The sequence below is a fragment of the Rhea pennata genome, chromosome 3, assembly GCF_028389875.1.
Source record: "Rhea pennata isolate bPtePen1 chromosome 3, bPtePen1.pri, whole genome shotgun sequence".
NCBI lineage: Eukaryota > Metazoa > Chordata > Aves > Rheiformes > Rheidae > Rhea > Rhea pennata.
The window spans coordinates 123,040,955-123,058,413 of NC_084665.1; the positions used below are offsets into that span (position 1 = coordinate 123,040,955).

The 17,459-nt window shown below is 49.0% G+C and overlaps 1 protein-coding gene across 1 annotated transcript in view; it reads left to right on the forward strand.

Annotated features, from left to right (window-relative positions):
- The first annotated feature begins 1,919 nt into the window (after positions 1 to 1,919).
- TNFRSF21 (TNF receptor superfamily member 21) overlaps positions 1,920 to 17,459 on the forward strand; it is a 39,576-nt gene continuing 24,036 nt past the window's right edge. The window contains exons 1-3 of the mRNA XM_062573220.1: positions 1,920 to 1,988; positions 7,852 to 8,506; positions 10,254 to 10,751. Of these exons, the coding sequence (XP_062429204.1) occupies positions 1,926 to 1,988; positions 7,852 to 8,506; positions 10,254 to 10,751 (1,216 nt within the window). The 5' untranslated portion in view covers positions 1,920 to 1,925. The remainder of the gene's footprint in view (positions 1,989 to 7,851; positions 8,507 to 10,253; positions 10,752 to 17,459) is intronic.

Consider the following 17,459-nt stretch of genomic DNA (forward strand, 5'->3'; position numbering starts at 1 on the left):
ATGGGTAACCCAGCAATGTAGAGAGCCATATAATGTTTTGGTTTGGTGCACCTGAAGGGGCTCACGTTCTTGCAGGCACTGAAGGCACTAAAAGGCTTTAAAAGCCTCACCTGGGGCTGTCCCTAAAACCCTGGCCGTCATTTCGGCTCAGGCCTTGGCCCTCAGGCCTGGCCTTGAGCTATGTTGAAGGTGTGCTGGTCTCAGATCTCCAGCCCTGCCTCCTGGAAGGGCCTCAGACCAATGTCATAGCCTCGTCTCTGGTCCTGCCACTGCCTAGGCTCCCTGGGCAGATCTGGTTCTGGTCCACCACTTGCCATGCCTGGGGTTGCTGGTGGCCTGTTAGCAGACCCCACTGTGCCCCCTGTTCAGGACTGTGCCCCGGCGGGTGAGGGCGCTGCCTGGGCTGTGGTCACCCCCAGCTTGCAGCTCGTCTGCACTCAGCCCTGCTCTTGCTGCTCCCTGACGCACCCTTTCATCACAGGAAACAGGCTACGTTGTGGAGAGGAAAATACAAACAAAAAAAAGCCTTTAAACAGTCACCGCTCTGCTTGTCGCCTTGGGAAGGGTGAGCTCCACACAAGCAAAACTGCCATGGGGAAGAGAAATTATTACTACCCTGATTTTATGGAGGAGAAATAGAGGTAAGGAGATGTCGAAGTAACACGTGGCAGAGCTGCAGCAAGCCTGTTCCTAGACTAGCTCTCCTGGGAGGATGGGTAAAGATCACCTCTGGTTTGGGGGGACAGATCTTCACCTTGCCTGTTGCCTCTTGAACTTCTTCAGGGACAGACCCAGGCGAAGACTGCTGGGCGTGTTTTACGGATCCGTACGTACTGTATGGATTTTCCTCCTTTTGGTAGGAATCCTGCCAGCTGTTGGGACGCGGCCCGCGAGCGGCAGTGCGCTACGCGCAGCATCGACCGCGCGTGGCCGGGTCGCCCGCTCGTGAGAACGCCGGGGTCTCGCGTGGGAGGCAGCGCAAGGAAGCGCTCGCCTGCCGCGGCACCGCGCGCGGCCCGGCTCCCCGGCGCGCTTGGGCCGTCGGCGCCGAGCGCGGCCGCGGATCGGGCGCCGCGGAGCTGGAACGGGTTATTTTTTTTTTTTTTTTTTTCCCAAACTAATGACGCTGTCATCGCCTTTGCGGTGTAACAAGTTCCTCCCGCTCCCAGCAGGCCCTCTGCTCCGTCCGTCTGTCCATCCGTGTGGCCTGGGGGCTTTGCGCACCCCCGACAGCCGAGGCAGAGGAGCCAGGGAAGGGGGTTGACCGAGCGGTTTCCGAGGAAAAACGAAGCGGGGGAAGGTTTTTTTTTAATTTAATTTTATTTATTTTATTTTATTTATTTTATTTAATTTAATTTTATTTATTTTATTTTATTTACCTATTTATTTATTTGCCCCCCGCCGCGGGCGCGGGGTTCCCGGGAGGAGGGGCGAGGAGCGGGGCTGCTCCATGTCACCGCGTTCCGCGCAGCACATGCCGCGGGAAGAGCACCGCGGCGGCGGCGGCCGGGCGCGGGCGCGGCGCGCGCGGCGCTGCTGCATTGCGGGCGGGCGGCCGCGCGGCTCCGCGGGGCGGGGGCGCCCTTCCGCGCCCGTTCCGCGGGGCTGTGACGCCACAAAGGGCGCCCCGCCCCGCGCCGCCCCACGTGCGCGCCGCGCCGCGCTGCCGCCGCCGCCGCCACTGCGCCGCCGGCGGCGAGGCAGGCAGGTGGGAGCGCGGCAGGGCGGGCGCGCCGCCCCCCCGGCCCCTGCGCCCGGCCATGGGCGCCGCCGCGCCGCCGCCGGCAGCCCCCCGCCGCAGCCCGCCGTGACGCCCGCCTGCGCCCCGGCTCCGGTGCGGTCCCGGTCCCGGCCCGCTATGCGGCGGCGCGGCTAGACGGCAGCGCCTCGCCCGCGCCCCGGTTCGGCGGGCGCCTCCCGCCACCATGGGCGCCGCGGCGGGCGCAGCCGCCGCCCGCCGCGCCGCGCTGCTCGCCGGCCTGCTCGCGGTGAGTGCGGCGGGGCCGGGGCTGGCTGCGCGGAGCGCCGGGCTGGGGGGGGGGGCGGGATGCACTGGGGCAGCGATCGGGGGTGCGTGCGGGGTGCTGGCTGCCCGCCCCGCCCGCGGCGCGGCGTTTGCATCGGCTGCCGGGAGAAACCTCCGGGGCCCTGCGACACCTTCCCTGGAGCGCTTCCCCGTGGTGCTGGTGGTGGCGGTGCCGGTGGTGGCCTCGCCTCGCCCGCCGCGGGCTCCCCGGCCCCCGGGGGCTCCGGCCGGCTGCTTTTCTCTGCAGCCCTTGGGCCAGCAGGGAAAGGCGCCCGCGGAGCATCGCGCTGTCCGCGGGGACTCGTCCCCGCGCCGAGTCTACCTTCCCGCGCAGGGCTCTCCCGCTTCAGGGCTTAAACCCCCATCTTTTTTTTTTTTTTTTTCTGGGAGCGACCGTAATTTGGTGCGTCATGCACATAATGTGGTTACCAGCACCTGGCCGAGGCTTAATTGAATTGTATAACGAAGGAGCGTGCTTGCTCTTGAAGTCAAGGTGGATTTTTTGCAAGCTGATGCTGGCTCGACAGGAATCTGAGTAAACAAAAATAATCTAAAGCTGGGAGAGAGCATATTAACCGGGAATCGAATCCGAAGCATTGCTTTGCACAGCGCTACGTTGCCGGCGGCGGAGAGCGGCCGAGGCCCGTGCAAGGCGCTTGCTCGGTGCTTGGATGGCAGGATCACGTTTTGACCCGCGGAGGGAGGCAAATGCTGCTGCTGCATGTCTGAAAAATGAGATGTTGATGGGCTTGGGTTCCCGTAGGTTGGTCTCAAATTCTGGGTCTAGAGTGTCCTTAAAGAGAGGATGGGGTGACAACATTTTTTAAAAAAAGTGTGTGTGTGTTTATGCGTATATAAATAAGTGCATTTACCCTCTTATGTGTGTGTAGGTGGGTAAATGCAACAGCAGTTTTCCAAAATAAAGCTAAGAATCTGAGGAACTCGGGCAGGCACACGTGTCGCACACACCTGCACGTGCTGCGCCCAAACCATCCACCCATCGCGTGAGCAAATGAGCTATAAAACGTGGTTCCCGCAGGCTTGCGAGCTTAGAGGACGCTCCGTTGGGCGATATGGGGCGCGCCGGCAAAATTTTGGATCGCTCCCTTTGACTTGCGAGGAGTTAATATCTTTAAAGACTGACACAAAGGGCATGGAAATAGGTATTTGGTGGGCCTTTTTGGGCGACTGCAAACCGCAAGGATGGCTGCTGGGTTTTCAAGTGGCAGCTGGGGTGATGATTGTGTAACACGGCGGCTTATAGCTGTTTACCTTGCTCGGCACGGAGAAAAGTGTCTTTAGATGGCTTTCCTCCGCTGCAGGCTCCTCGTGCGCCCGCTGGTCTCACCGAGGTAGTTTTCTCCTTTCTCCCTCCCTATTTCCTTAGCTAGGATCAGCGCTGCCTGGTTTCTCCAGCGCCTCTGTGGGATTTGCAAAGCCTTGGGAATTTCGTCAGCTTTTTAGCGAGATGAATGAAATGATTGCGATTTATGGTGCTTTTGGGTGCTGCTGGGCTGCTTTAGCTGAAGTGCTGTAGACATAGCTGCCTTTTTAATAGGGATCTGTCAGTACAGCTGCTTAATTTTCCCTCATGGAGACCAGATGAGCCTTTGCTGCCGTTTTGGCACATACGGCTGCCTGCGTTTCGCTCCCTGACCATATCGCAGGGACTAGTGAGCAGGCTAAGCCCTGGGCTTGTCATTCCATTAAACCCCCAGACCAACTGAAATATTTTCTTTCTTGTAAAGAAGCGTAAAATTATTTTCCTTTGCCTTGAGACCCTCGTCACGGTCAACTTTTTGGGAGTAAGTGACTTGCTCTTTCTTCTGATGTCTCGTTCCTCCTCTTCACGATTTCCCTGGACATGAGAAGCGCTGCGATTTCAACCGAGAGTCAGGGAATTTTGCTGTTTTCTCTTGGACACAATTCCCAGAGCATCAGTTCAGCATTGATGGTCTCTGTGCACTTGCAGCTCTCTGTGCCTGTGCTTCATTTTTTTTTCTCCACTGGGGTTTGCCTGGCTGTTGCCTTTCTTTTTCATTCTTTTAAGGCTGTAGTTGCCTTGATCCTGCCTGTGGGACTCTTGGGTGGGGTGGCACCGTACGCAACCAAGATGATGACTGTCTCGAGGTGTTGCACCATTTCAGGACTTGTGGATTCCTGTTGTTTTGCCAGTTTTGTGTAGACGTCGCTGCCAGGCTTACTAGGGTCGGGAGTGATTTTGGGGCTGTTGTGTTCTCTGCCGCGGTCATTCTTTGTGCGTTCGCCTTGGAGCTCACGGCCCTGTAAAAATGCTTTACTGTGCAAGTTGTCCATTGGGCTCGTCTGACCCAATGTTACATTCAATTGGCAACAGCAAGCCTTGTTTAAGAGGGTTGGTAAAACACCTCTCATCATCAGCCTGGGGAAGATAGTCATCAAGTTCGGTGGCCGTAAGATGGGTCATGGCTGCATCAGCTGGCCTGAGATCTTGGCACTTTTCTTTTTCCTACGTTATTTATTTCCAAGAATTCCCATCTGCTTTCCCCATGCTGTAAAGACTGCACGTGGTGGATCAGATTATGACCTCTGGGATGTCTTTTCAGTCACCTGTGCTGTTCTGGCACGCAGCATCACCGCGGACCTGGAGTTGCTCCCCAAGATCCTGGAGCAGAAGGAGCGTGGTTGTCCTGGCCGAGCGTTTTTGTTGCGGAGTGCTTTAATGTTCGGAGCTGCTCTGTCTGCCGTGGATGTGGGGAGCAGTGCTGAAGCTGCTTGAAACAAGACGTGCTCCTTAGTGTTGTCTTGCACCGGTTTTCTTTTTTCTTGTTATTTGCTACCCTATGTACTTTCTTTGGTGTTGGAGTAATGAAATGGGTTGTACTTAGCCATTGGATTTCAGTTTGTTACTCTTTTGCTGCTGAAACTGGGTGTATTAGGCAGGTGAGCCAGGAAGGTCTGTTTTTTGGTGCTTGTAAGCAGCCCTGAAAATGAGGGATCTAATCAGCAGACATACATTTTTTTTTTTTTTTTTTTTTCCTTCTTAACCAAACACTATATAGCCTTCCTCCACTTGCTCTTGTCCCTAAGTTTGGAAGTGCTAATGCAGCTGAGGATCTGGAGATGTTTATAAACCCAGGTGCTGGGGTGTGTATTGCTTGATGTGAGGGTGTTTGTGTATGTGGAGCTCAGCCCTCTGTAGCGCTCTTTGAGAGCCTCTGCTGACGGACAGGTTGTGTTTTGAGTGTGGTAGGGGCAGAAAGGAGCCTTTTTACCCATGTTGCAATGGCATTTTTGATCCAAAAACCATTCTGTGGGAATTGTGGTGTTATGGCTTTAGTTACCGAGATGATATATAGGAAGTCTCCAGGGGTGGAAGTAAATGGTGCATGTTGGAGAGCAGAATGGAGCTCCGTGGTATGAACCTTTGGCTTGGTTGAACATTGATTTCTTTCTTTCTTTCTTTCTTTCTTTCTTTCTTTTATTTTTTTCCCAAGGATCTGGCTTGTGCAAAGGTAGGAATGGGACCTGGGCCAGTGGCATGCAGCTGCTCCTTTGCTGTGCAAGCAAGAGAGCTGCTGCTGCTTTGAGCACTCTCCCGATCTCTCATCCCGCTCAGTTCAGCGAGAGTGGCACGTTGGCATCTCAATTAAGGTCTGCATTCCAGTGTTGGAGCAGAAATCTGGGCTGCTCCTCTCCCAAAGGGTTCCTGGCCAGCAGCTTTTTCTTAGATTAACCGACTTCAGAGATTTGCCCGTCTCCTGCTGGCAGAAGCAGCTGCGGAGGTGGGCTAAAGTAGGTGAGCACCCGCTGGCCCACAAGCCCTGCAGCATTCTCCATGCTGCTGATCTTACAGGAAACAGCCCATGCTTCTCACACCCATGGGTAGAGGCTTGTACGAGCCCTCCGGAGACTGAATCCTGTTGCATCTGACTTGCTAATTTGAGGTTGCGTCACAGAGATTATGGGTGGCAGGTTTCTTCAGAGCTAGCTAAGCACTTCATAAATTATGTCTTGAGGGAGGGGGGAAATAAATGCATCACCCACGCGTTTGTACAAACTGCCAGCGCAGTCTCTCTTTTTGTGTTAATAACGTACAGTAATTGGCCTGGCTACTGCAGGATCAGTGTCAGCTCCTGCAGGCTTGTCTGCTTCTGTCTGCTCTTTAATTGCTGCTTCAGGAAAAAAAAATATTTGTAGTGTTTTGTACAAATCCTGAGCCATAAATTATTTAGCAGGTGAAACAGCAATGTGCTGCCAGAGCATGTGTTTCCAGGAAGCAAGTGACTGCACCAAAAATGATGCGGCACAGCTTACTGCCCTGCTGCTATGTGTGTTCTGCAGAGTCATGTTGTTGGGAGGCTTTTCTGAATATATTCTCTTTGGCTGGTATCCCAGAATAGGTGCCAGAGCAAGACCAATGTCCTGTATAGCACAGCAAAGCGATTCGTGTCCCCGGCTAGTCAGTAGAGAAGCATTAGGGTCTTTGGTCTTGATTACAAGTTCTTTTAAAATTTATTTGCTTTCAGTCTAAGCAATCACCTTTAGAAATACAAGGTAATGTTAGCTGATTCACCCTCCCCTTTTTTTCCCCTCCCTCTCCTAAATCTTAGCTGTCAGCTATTTGAAAATGTGTTTCTAATGCCTTGCTTGCTGAATAAGGTAACGATTGTGACAGCCTTTCCTTGATGTGCCATTTGTTCTCAGGATATTGTCCCTGCTGGCATAAATGATGTAAAATCTGTAGAGTAGAGGTTTTCTGGAGGAACTGGAGGTCTTGCTTGGTAGGCATGGCTTCTTCTGGAGAGATTGGGCAGCCTACTGGAATCAGTGCAAAAGAATTTAGGGGAATAATACCATGGAATTGGTAATAGGTACAGAGACAGACAGTTCTCTGGTTGTAATATAGCCAAACCCAATTCGGTGCAGTTTGGTGTCCAGGAGCTTGGCTTGTTGCCTAAGAAATGAGGCGGAGACCTTCCACTGGTGTATGATGCAATGAGGAACTACATTGCAACAGGGACCCTAAAAGAGCTTAAGAATAGCATCATTTTTTTCCTCTTCTGTTGCAAATACATCCAGCTTGAAGTATGTGACTGATGTGGCTGGAAACTCAAAGCAGAAAATCTTGCAGCCTTGCCAAAGTTATGAACTGTGGAAGCCACTGTATAGATAGCGTGAGTGGTACCATATAGGTAGGAGGAAGGTAGAGCTGAGAGATAGTCTGGTAACGTGCTGGTCTGAGTTCCTTTCTGTCTTGCCTTGTTTTACAAGATATGTCTTTGAAAGCAGCAGACTAAGTATAACCTCTAAATATAGAGGAAGAAAGTTTTACAGGTTAGAACTGCCACCACTGGGTTTTGTCTTATCAGCAAACACCTGACTGTTACTGGGTTCTTGCTGAACCTCTCACCCTTGAAACACAAAGCTGCTCTGAACTCTCTTGAGGTGGCCAGGCAGCACGTACTGCTGAAACACAGCTAGTAGTATTAACTGCCCTGGCAGGGTTGCACAGTAAATGATGCTCAGTCTCGCTGAGAAGCCTGGTATCAAATTTAAGAACTATAATCTCAGTCAATTCTTAATGCCTTCATAGCAAACTCTCTATCCAGACTCTGGCTAAATGTCCAGGAAGTGTGTTGTCATTGACACCCTTTCTCCTCCACCCTGATGGTGATGAGCTCTCTGCACTAGGTGCAAGAACTTCTTCCTGGTTCCACAATCCTGAGATGTTCTTCTTGACAGTCCTGCGAGGAATTGGCAATGCGCTTTCCAGGAGATGTGTTTGGCGGAGAGGACTCCACTAGCATGCTGTTGTTGACTAATACTTTGCCTCTGTCTTTCAGTTGCTCATGCTCCTTGGCCCTACTGATGCTCAGTCAAAGCTGACCTCCGAACAGAATGCCATAAGCCTCACCTCTGGCAAGTACCGCCACCTCGACCGTGCCACTAACGAAGAGTTCATCTGCGACAAATGTCCTGCAGGAACCTACGTGTCTAAGCATTGTACAAAGAGTACCTTAAGAGAGTGCAGCCAGTGTCCGGATGGGACCTTTACTAAGCATGAGAACGGTATAGAACGATGCCACGCTTGTAGGAAACCTTGTGAACTGCCAATGATTGAGAAAACTCATTGTACTGCCTTGAGTGACCGCGAGTGCACTTGCCTGTCTGGTACGTTTCAGACTAATGACACCTGCATCCCTTATACAGTATGCCCAGTGGGCTGGGGCGTCCGCAAGAAAGGAACCGAGACAGAAGACGTTAGGTGCAAGCCGTGCCCTCGTGGTACCTTTTCTGATGTGCCTTCTAGTGTGATGAAGTGCAAAACTTTTACTGACTGCTTTGGGAAAAACATGGTGGTGATAAAGCCAGGGACAAAAGAAAGCGATAACGTCTGTGGTCCTCCAGCATCTCTTCCTAATACGTCTTCATCTTCATCAAACCCAGAAGCAGATGGAGAGCCCTATGAAGTTCCATCAACTGCTTATCTTCCCAAAGGTAATGTCAAGTGCTGAAATATGGCTATATTTTTAATCATGCGATTGCATTCTTGCCTTAGTTGAGGCTGCTGTTTATAGATATTTTTATGCTATTAAAAGGCAACCTGATCTAAGCGTGCATGGTGCTTTTGGTTTTTGGCCAGAGCACACTCCAGAGTGTATCAGTTTCACTGAGACTTCAGTCATGGTGAGCCTTTTGGACTAAATTAATATCACTTTCCCCAGCCACTTCTCCCATCTATATGTTGTGCTGGCACAAGTATTTGTGCGTTTTTGTTGAACTTAAGAAGGGAGCTGGTGCAACAGAGAAGATGGGGGGGGGGGGGTAGAGGGAAGCTTCTCTCCACTGGCCTGGTTTCCTGATGGGTTCATTGCTTTCATGCCCGTGCTTTCCCTGCCGCACGTTCCTTGTACTGTGCTAACATATCGGCTTTAATTGGAACTGTTGCCAGAACAGAGATCGAGGAACCTAGACTATGTCATAGTGTTTTTTTTCTTTTTTTTACACTCTGTGACATTAATTAGTTATCACTTGTGGGGAAAACTGAATTTAACTTGACATTCTCAAGCTTAATTAGAAATAATATATCATCACAGTCTTTATTGGAAGACTATCCTCAGCACTCTCAAAGAAAGAACCTCTTTAAGGTGTCTCAAATGGGGCATTTTAACAACAAAATGTAATTTCTAGTGGACTTCACGCCTCAGCAAGTAAATGCAATTGCAGAGAGGTATTGACACTAATAAGCTTTGGTATTTCTAATTTGTTAGGTCTCAAAGTTTGATATGATGTTGATATGTCTTTGGGAGAGGAAGGAAGGATGTTCTCTGAACTTTGAAATCAACAGACAATTATGTAGAAGTTAGGAGGTTTTTTTGGTTTTTGTTGTTTTTTTGTTTTGTTTTTGCCTTTTTTTTTTTTTTTTTTTTTTTTTTTTTCCTGTTGATGTCCTGGTCGGAATGTTTTGAGTAACTGAGCCCAAGGCAAAGTCACTTTACAGATGGTTACACCTACTCTCAGTCTTGTTTGGGATGAGAGACAATCTTTGAAAGCCTAGTTTCCAAAGACTGCACTAGTTCTTGCTGCAGCAGCCCTTCATCTTCTCACCAGGCTTTGGGTTACATGGCTCTGTAGGGCTCGAGAGCTGTCAGTAAAGCATAATTTATTGATAGGAAAACTCAGAAATAGATCTTAAGGGAAGGTTAGGTAGCTCATGTCACTTCAGAAACGTAGTCGATACCTCTGCAACAACTTGAGGTGCTGAGCTGATGCTTATGCTTCTTTAAGAAAACTCCTCAGCTCCTTTCAGTATTCAGAAGAGCGATAATAAGCCTCTAAATTTTCACCAGGTGTTTCTATCCCAAGTACCAAGCTTCCAAGAATCAAAATAAAAGTAATGTTAATAAATTTTTAATTCTTTTTTTAAAGAAGTGTTTTTCTAAAAAAAAAAAAATACTGAATTTGGCTCAAATACAGATTGACAATATCCCTTTAATCAATTAGTTTTTAACAAGCTGCCACTAACCATAACCAGCAAAGGTCAGTTTTATCCTGAACTTAACTCTGTAACTGTAGCCATCTGTTCTTAGATCCAAACCTTAACTTAACCTCTTTACCCTCTATCTACGTGGCATTGAATTTCGGTCTCCTGGCCAAGCAGATGCCCAGACAGTTCTTAGACCATGACATTATGCTGTTTTGTGTCTCCGGTGCCATGACGCTGAACGCTCTCTTCCTTACACAGGTCTGAACTCTTCAGTTCCCGGTTTTGCACCCTCTCCCACACCACAAGCATACAACGGCACAGGGGACGTGACAGGATACTACAACGAAACATCAGTGAACGATACGGACGGTGCCAACGGGATCCTTGCGGACTCCGGGGCCATGAGCCACGTGCAGAACTACCGGCACAAACACACTAGCCAGTCCCTTGAGAAGCAGCCAGCAATGGAGATGACAAGCAGTGAGAAGTCCAGCATCCCATACAGGCCTCCCAGGAGAGGGCCACCAAGTACCCACAAGCACTTCGACATCAATGAACACTTGCCATGGATGATTGTCCTCTTCCTGCTGCTGGTTCTCGTGGTTATCGTTGTCTGCAGTGTCAGGAAGAGCTCACGGACTCTGAAGAAGGGACCTAGGCAAGATCCCAGTGCCATTGTGGAAAAAGCTATCATGAAAAAATCCACGACCCCAACACAGAACAGGGAGAAGTGGATCTATTACTGCAATGGGCATGGTGAGTAGTAACGACTAGGAGACTCAGCAGCAGGCTTAGTGTGAATAGTATCCTGTCCTCCTTCAGATTTTGAAGAAGCTTTTCCTTCCTCTCTGCATTTACAGATGTCAGATGGTGCTTTTGGTGAGCTGCCCTTGTGTCTAGTAAACAGTTACTTTTCTAGTTTTGGGGGCATTGTAGTAATCTAAAACCCATATATTGTAGTTCCTCAGCTATCTCTTAATCCTCTGCAGCTCCTCCTTCACATCCTCTATCTCCCCATTCCTGTTCCCGTGACATCTCTCTGCTCCTGCTTTAACTGTTTCTGAAGGAGTGGTTAATGGGGGGAATGTTACCTGCTCTTCTTAGCTCCTGTCCATGCCCCTTCTCTTTCTTACCTACCCACTTGCTAGGAGGATCCTGAAAAACTCCTCTTTTTCTCCTTCCATGGTGGTTCTGTTTCTCTTCCTCCTTATTTTCTTCACGACTCAGGCATGGGTCTGATTTGTCGTACTCTTTTCCCTCACCTTTTTTTTTTCTTGGAAGGCTGAGTCATCCCTTGCTTTTTGGCTGTGCCTCAATTCCTCCCGCTCCCCCCCCCCCCAAAAAAAAAAAAAAAAAAAATTACCAGCTTGGTTTCTCTGCCCTTTTCCTTTGCTGGAGTGAGAAAGGTTATCCTTAATGGCTGTATTATGTACATATCCTACTTCATATGTTTAGGGAGAACAGGTCTTCCTGGAAAGCTTGCTTTTTAATGGTTCCCGTGCTTTAGGCAGATGACTTGCTGTCAACTTTGTGATGAGACTTGAAGGTGAACTGTGATGCTCGTAAATGGAGACTTCTAAAAATCAGCTATACACTAATGATGTAATCATTAATGTATAGCAACCTGTATTAGCTATGACGAGTTGTGATCTCCCTAGGGATGCACAGTTTTGCCTCTGCAAAGCGACGGTGGCAGTTTTGACCATTTTACCCTGCACAGGCAGTACTGGCAAGCAGTTCCTTAAGGTTCAGATTGCTCAGCCTTAAACATTCATTTGTAGTTAACCTTTAGAAAAGCACGTTTAACAAAGGGACCCCAAAAAAGACGGAACAGATTGAAAAAAGGATTTAAAGGTTTAAGAGATCAGTCCTTGATGAAAATCATCCTTGAATGCTTAAGTACAACGCAAAGGCTTTAAGTACAGTGTCTTCTGCCATGTACTGGGTTTTCCTTCCTGCTGATTAACAGCCCCCCATTTTGTTTTCCTCATTAGTGTATTTACAGAACAATTAAGGTCTTGTTGGAATTAATTTTGTGCCTCCTTTTGCGTTTGCGCTATTAGTTTCCTTCTGTCTCTTTAGAATTCTTAGATTGCAGTTTCTTCGGCTTTTTTCTACCCTTGCAACAAGTTCTAATAGCTTTTTCCCCATATTTTCTGTACTCCTTTGTCCCTTAAACCTGTGGTGGCTAAGCTGGTCCCTGAGGCTGTGGTAAGTGATCTGCAACAGGGCCACAGAACCTTATTAAACAGTTTTACTTGTATCTGCTCTAAGAAATACTAAGGTTCATTGATTCGGCCATGGTTCATTGGCCAAAAACGACTGGTTATTACTGACTCAGTGTTTTTTTTTCCAAGACCTTAATTACTAGTTCCCTGGGTTGGTTGAATTTCTCACTCTTTCCTTTTCTGGGAACAGTGAATTCTGTCATCTCAGAGCAGGGATTGAATTTATGCAGCTTGGGCAGTGATCAAGTTCAGAGACTGCTGCATGCTGTCTTGAGCAGACAGGAGAACTCCTGCGAATAGTATTTCTGCTGATGTCCGTGACTTGTCCATGACTCAAGCTTGAGAAGCTGAAGATGTTTACAGGGCGCACAAGGAATTCAAGTGCTCAGGAATAATGCAAGGCTGAAGGAGTCTGTCTCTTGTGGTCCCTTACTGTGGGACATGAGACTTTTATCAAACCCCAGGCTTGTACCAAGCAAAAATGATGATGTGGCTGGATTAAGTGGGTAGACTTTTAGTTATCTTTTTTTTCCTGAAAGGACTTCATTCAGCCATAAGATCTTGGAGCATTGCTGGCCGCATGGGTGTAACAAAGCAGATCCAATGCTAGAGGTGATGTTTCCTAACTTGGCGTTTCAGCCCACGTGCACTGCAGGTGGCCCTTCTGCAAGGTGTGAGAGCTCCTGCTGTGGGCCGGGCTGTGCCTCAGATCGGTGAGGATAATTCAGGTTAGAGAGACTTTACAGATAAGATAAGGTATGGTGAGCAGTGAGTCTAAGATCATTTAGGTGTAACCCCACCTCCCAGATCCTGTCATCCTTTAGAGGACGGCCTAATCTGCATGCTGTCGTGTGCTTTCCAAACGAATTGCTCCTGGTCTTCCCTCTGTCTTCATTTAATAGCTGAATTTGGCTATGGCATGAGATTTGTCCTGTAAAGTTTCCTCTCTGTCTTGGGAAATACATAGGATGTATCTGCAGCAACAGCACTTAGCTAATAAACTGGCCCAGTATCTGTTCCAGACTCTACAATCCAGAGGCACAAATTCTCCAAATTCTGACTGTTTTGCACCTCACTCCTAATCATTTCTGTGATGGTCAGTGGTGCTTGTGTGCCTGGATGGCTTCATGACTTGCTTCTGCCATCAGATGCCTTCATTTGAACTTCAACAGTGAAGGCAAGACAAACATAAACCAGCTGTTTTGTCCCACTTTAAGTGCGGGTGTGCTGTGGCTTAAATTGTGTTGGATGTGCCTGGGGCAGCCCTGCTGGTTAGCTCCTAATCGGTGGCATTGTGCTGGCCCATCAGGTGTGAAACCTTTCTTCTGCAAGGCCACCTGTGAAGCCCTCTCTGGCTTTTCTTACTGAAAGGTCCAGCTCTTAGCAGTCTGTTTACAAGAAACACATAGGAAGCATAGCAAAAAGGGATTGGCCTTTTTTATTAACTGACCCTAAGGCTACGAGGTGCTACAGAACCGAAGCATTGTGGCTTCGCTTGCTGCTGCTGTAGTGGTTTTTTGTACCCAAATCACGTTTTTCAGAATGTCACTGAAAACAGTACTTCAGATGTGGGCAAATCTGGCTGGGAACAGAGGTACCAGGCTTTCCAGAGAGGAGACTTCTGTCCTACGTTAGTTCAGCCCCCTGCATGGTAGGGAGCCACAACCAAGCCCCTAGATTGGGTGCAAGGGCCTGGTTTACAGTTACACTTGCAATGCACCGTGCAAGTTACCTTTTTTGGGTGGAGGTGAAGGGACTGGATGCTTGCCGTGTACGGATCGCTGTGTGATCTCCCCTGCCTGTGTCTGCAGGGGGTGGTGGGACCTGACGGTCCGGTGGCTGCACCGACAAGGGTGCCAGGGTGCCCGGTGTGCTTATCGCTGCCGTGAAGCATGGACGTAACTGTTACGCACAGCCACCACCCCGCCCCACCGCCCCTTCACTTCTGTTTGCTGCCTCCTCCCTCCTAATCCTTTGAGTAAACAGCTTGACTTTTGGAGGGATTTTTTTTTTTTGGCTTGTTCCTGCTGGTTCTAAGTGAAGTATAATCAGAGAGGCGGTAGCACTGCTTAGAGTCGGAGCAAAGACATCTTGCTGTGGGTAGGCTTCTTCCCCAAAAGAGGAGAATTGAGAGGCTGATTTTTGTTTGTTTTTTGTAAGGGCTTATTGTTTGGAAGAGCATTTTTGTGGAATATTACAATTAGCCATGTGCAAGGAACTGCAGCGTTAAAAATTACTTACGTGCACATTGTAGTTGCTCCTTTGACTGACCTCAGTGAAAGCAGTGGCTCAAACTCGTGCCCGGTTCCTGACGGCGCTTCATGCTGAATTGCTGACATACCTGTGATGCACTTGTCACCCTGAACAGCTATGGTTTACCGTGGAGGGTTTCACTTGTCTTTATCCTCCTGTGAGCTGGTGGTTATGCCCCATGCTCTTGCTGTAGTTATAACACATGCCTTAAATAACAGCCTAAACCTAAAATTAGTAGTAGGTTGGGAGGCTGGTGTTAAAATGAGACCCATGTCCTTAATATGGACGTGGTCCAGCTCAGATGGCAAATGCTGATTATTCTGAAAGGCTTAAACGGTTCGGAGGGTTGGGGAGCTCCCGATGACTAATGACCTGAGCTCAGGGCAGGGTTGGCATGCTGGAAAGTCCCTGGCCCTCAGAAAAGGAGCGATGGTTGGGTTGCCTCTGTGTTTCCCCAAACAGTGGGGTCCCCTTAGAGCTCTCCCCAAGAGCCCTAACATCTCATCTTGAAGATGAAGCACTGGCAGTGCTGCCGTGCTTGGAGACCGTGCTTGGAGATGTTGAGTCTTGTGCCATTTCGGTTTGCTGTTAGTTTTTAGATCTGCAGATGGAAATCCTGAGGGCAAAGGCAGCTTGCCCAAGATTCCCAAAGAAACCAGTGGTTAATTTTCAGTATAACTGTGGTGTCTAAACTTGCAGTGACTGTGCTGTAAGTCCTACTCTTTCCTCGCACAGGGAAGTGGTTTTAACCTTGTATGACTGGCTTCTTTTAGAGGATTCAGAACAGCCTGCATATTGAAAAATCTTTATTTTCCTCTAAGCAATCCTTTCATTTTGGCAAATACCTATTCCTTTCTTCAGGTGTTTCCAAAGGCCAAAAATAGAACCAGCAGAGTCCTTTTAAATATGGAGAGTTGAAGTCTTCTGTAAGTCTTGGAAATGACAAATTTTGAGTCAAACTGTACAACACAAGAAGATGGGCTTGAATGCATCTTGCAGAAACTGCTAATAGTGTTGCTTTGACTTCCACCCTTTGAGTAGCAGAGGGTGGAAGGCATAGACCGAAATGAAGCATGTAAAAAGTTATCTGTGCATGTAAAGCCACTTATAGAAGCATCTTGAAATGGCATACAAGAAGAGGTGTGGTAATCTTGACTTGAAAGACTGAAGAACAGATCTTGACAACGCTGGCTGGAGTGATATTCTAACTTCCCTATTTTTCAAGTCTGGTAATGGCATATTATTGCAGTGGGTGGTAAGGGTGAAACTAGGAAGCCTCTGGTTAAATAACCAGCAAGAAAGCAGCTGTTTGGAAAAAGCTGCTTACAGCCAGGAGGTAGCTGAGCTGTGATGGCAGGTAGAAGAGCACTTATGGCAAATGGCTCAGGATTGGAGGCTCTGTCGAAAGGAAAGAGCAGGGAGTTAAAGGGTGGTGCTGAAAAAAACGGAGAGTGGTGGGATTTCATGGTCTTGATTGCTCAGTTGCTGTGTTGGGAGCTGGGATCTTCTCAGCTGGTGATTCACCAGGAATAGCGCTTGGCTTGCAGCTCTTTTGCGGTGGGGGCAAGGCTAGACTTGATCTTGTTTTGAGCAAAATCGTCAAAGCAAGCAGGTGAGGGTGTTGAAGAGGGACAGATCCTCGCTAGAAAGCAGGGTGGCCACAAGTGCTTGTCCCCGCACCGCAGTTCATCACTGCAAGGCTCTTCAGAGCGAATCTAGCAGTAACGGGAGTGTTGGCAATGGGTTGAGGACGCTGTAGGTTGTGCAGGCTTGTGAAATCGGATGTGTTGTGTTGAAGATGCTTCTCAGTAACCCCCCCACCACCACCCCCCATGACCTGAAGGTTTTGTGCCCAGGACTCAGGTAGCATAGAAATGGCCAGCAGTATCTGGTGAGGGCAGGTACACCCACTGCTGCTAAATACTTGCTGTTATGCGTGAGGAGGAACAACCCCGTGCTTGTGCGTAGGTCCAAGTATGACTCTGGCAGGCAGCACACGAGATCAGGGATTAATGCCTGTCCACCTGCCAAAACGGAGAGGCAGAGGGTTTGTTTAAAAGCAATCTCTCCTCTGGCATCTGCAGTTTAATGATCTGCAGATGTTGTTCTGATCCTCTAATACGAGCCTGTCCCCTTCTTCAAAATAAGATCCAGAAAGAAACGGTAGCAATGGTATTTCAGTGAGTTTTTTATAGTTCAGTTCAACTACTGCTCGGTTGAACTATCCCTTCAACAGGGCCAAAGCTTCTCCACTGGGAATTTCCCGCAGCTGAGACAGCGTTGCTTGACCTGGGACGGACCTTGCCACGATAGGATGAGTTTGGGTTTTTCTTTTTTTCATTTTTATTTTTCCCCTTCCTAAGACCGTGCCCTCTGACTGTTTATAGAGGTGCTGGTTTTTTGGCCGTGGGTAGCGTGTGTTTGGCGCCTTTGGAGCAGGGCGGCTTTGTGCCTGCTGGCTAACCTCGCGCCGCTCGCTGGCTTCGACCCTCGCTCGGGAGGCTGGCGTAGCCGCCTTCGCCTCCTCTGACGAGCCTGCTCATTTAAGAGCTGGAAAAAGCCGAGTAGCTGAATGCTTTGCCCGGCGTCGGTCTATTCAGCGTGAGGGTTTTGTGTCGGGGCCCCGTCGTCGCATGCCGCCGCCAGCATTGTGCAAACGTCTCGTGTTCCTCCTCTTTCGGAAACTTCCCATGATCAGCAGAGCTGAATACTCTCAAGCTGTGTTTTTCTTTTTCTTTTTCTTTTCTTTTTTTATTTTTTTTTTTTGGTGGGGTTGGAGCTGATATTGTGGACTAATGCGGAAATTGCACATGGATAGGAGCACATGGGGTCCCCATCCCATGGAGATGTCGTCTGGGCCCTCCTGCCTTGTTGCCTCCTGATTTTAACCTTCTTAAATTGGAAAGGGTAGGTATACGCTTGATGCTGTGAGCCCTGTTGGTGCTGTTGTGCTCCTGAGTCTCCAGGTGCTCCAGTGGGATGC